Source organism: Austrofundulus limnaeus, unplaced genomic scaffold (genome assembly GCF_001266775.1).
Source record: "Austrofundulus limnaeus strain Quisiro unplaced genomic scaffold, Austrofundulus_limnaeus-1.0 Scaffold671, whole genome shotgun sequence".
NCBI lineage: Eukaryota > Metazoa > Chordata > Actinopteri > Cyprinodontiformes > Rivulidae > Austrofundulus > Austrofundulus limnaeus.
This window is the reverse complement of record NW_013953073.1, coordinates 109,262-110,731: the sequence shown is the minus strand read 5'-3', so window position 1 is coordinate 110,731 and position 1,470 is coordinate 109,262. Positions and strand designations below refer to the sequence as shown.

At 41.2% G+C, this 1,470-nt stretch overlaps 1 protein-coding gene across 1 annotated transcript in view; it reads right to left on the bottom strand.

Annotated features, from left to right (window-relative positions):
• itih6 (inter-alpha-trypsin inhibitor heavy chain family member 6) overlaps window positions 1–1,470 on the bottom strand; it is a gene marked incomplete in the record, with an annotated part of 24,389 nt that overhangs the window by 6,204 nt on the left and 16,715 nt on the right. The window contains 4 exon segments of the mRNA XM_014027668.1: window positions 212–383; window positions 466–582; window positions 681–850; window positions 936–1,183. Of these exon segments, the coding sequence (XP_013883122.1) occupies window positions 212–383; window positions 466–582; window positions 681–850; window positions 936–1,183 (707 nt within the window).

Here is a 1,470-nt window from a genome sequence, read left to right as displayed (position 1 = left end):
GAAATGGGGACGGATATAAGATTTTTCTTCTTCTGCTACCCTTCATTTCATTTTATTTTAATTCACTTCATTTTAATATATATGTGTATATTTCTTTCTCATTTCCTCTCATTTTGTTTTATGTTTTGAACGTATTTTGTTTTTGTTTGAAAATGAATAAATTAAACTAAACGAAACATACTGAGTGTGATGTCAGGTGATGAAGACTCACATCCTTCTGCAATCATCCTCCTCACAAACTCTTTGGCTTCTTGTACGTTGTGGCGAGTGGCTCGCACCGTTCGGCCTCTCTTCCAGGTGTGAACCTTATCTGAGAAGGTGATGATGTTGAAGTGGTCTCCTTCTCTCAGGTCTCCCAGGATGGTGTTCATGGCCTGCTTGGTCTACTGACACAAACCACTGGTGTTACTGACCCAATCTGACCTACAGCAGCAGTTTAACAAGTTTCAGCTTCGTTTACATTACCTGCTTGATTTTAGTGCCTATCATGGAGCCACTGATGTCAATGACAAATATAACATCCTTTGGAACCACAGGAAGTCCTCTGGGTGCAAAATAATGAACAAAGTAGCCATCATACACCTATCAAGGGCAAGAAGTCAAATATTTATGTGACCAAAATGACGTGTGTGTGTGATGTGACATCATGAAAACTGACATGTCAGAAAGATGCTGCCAACCTGGACATCACCCATAAGGTCCCTGAGGTCCACATCATACTGGATGATAAAATCTGCATTTAGACCTTTAGAAGATACGCTGCTTTGCTGCTGTAGAGTGGGACTGTAAGAAACTCTGGCACAGCTGGTGCTCTGCTCAACACGAGTGGAGGCAGGGGGGCTCGCACCACCTGCAGAAGAGTGGTCTGGAATTCAGTCTGAGCATCAGAAATGAAACGTGTAGTGCTACAGTATATCAAATATATCAGATTTTACCTGGAGCTGTGTTTGAGAGCAGGCGGCTCGTCTTCAGAGGAAGGACATTGATAAAACTAAGGCCTGTCCTCTCATGAATACTAACATCCAGGGTGAGGTTCTGGACCAGCTGCCCGGGCCTCAAACCCAAACTGAGCTCGTAGCGGCCGAGTCGGCGAGGCAGCAGCTCCTCGTACGACAGCAGGAAGGACACCTGAGCTCCTGAAGGTACGCTCACCGCCACACGGAACTTCTCAGTCTCCCTCTCTCTGCAGGAGAGAAGTTAACAAATGTAGAAACATACCATGGATCTGTGTGCTAACTGTACGGGCTGCTGTTTGTCTAAATACAAGTTCACAAATTACCACCGATATTTGGCTTGATTTACTGTAGTCTTTCATAAGATATGAAAAGGTTTATTTTCCAAAGTCAGATTTTCATCATGTTATTCATACGGTTATAATAATCATACTTTACAAACTATATATTTAACTTAAAAATTAATTTATTTAACAATTAATTAAATTAATTAAATTAATTAATGAAAATAATAAAA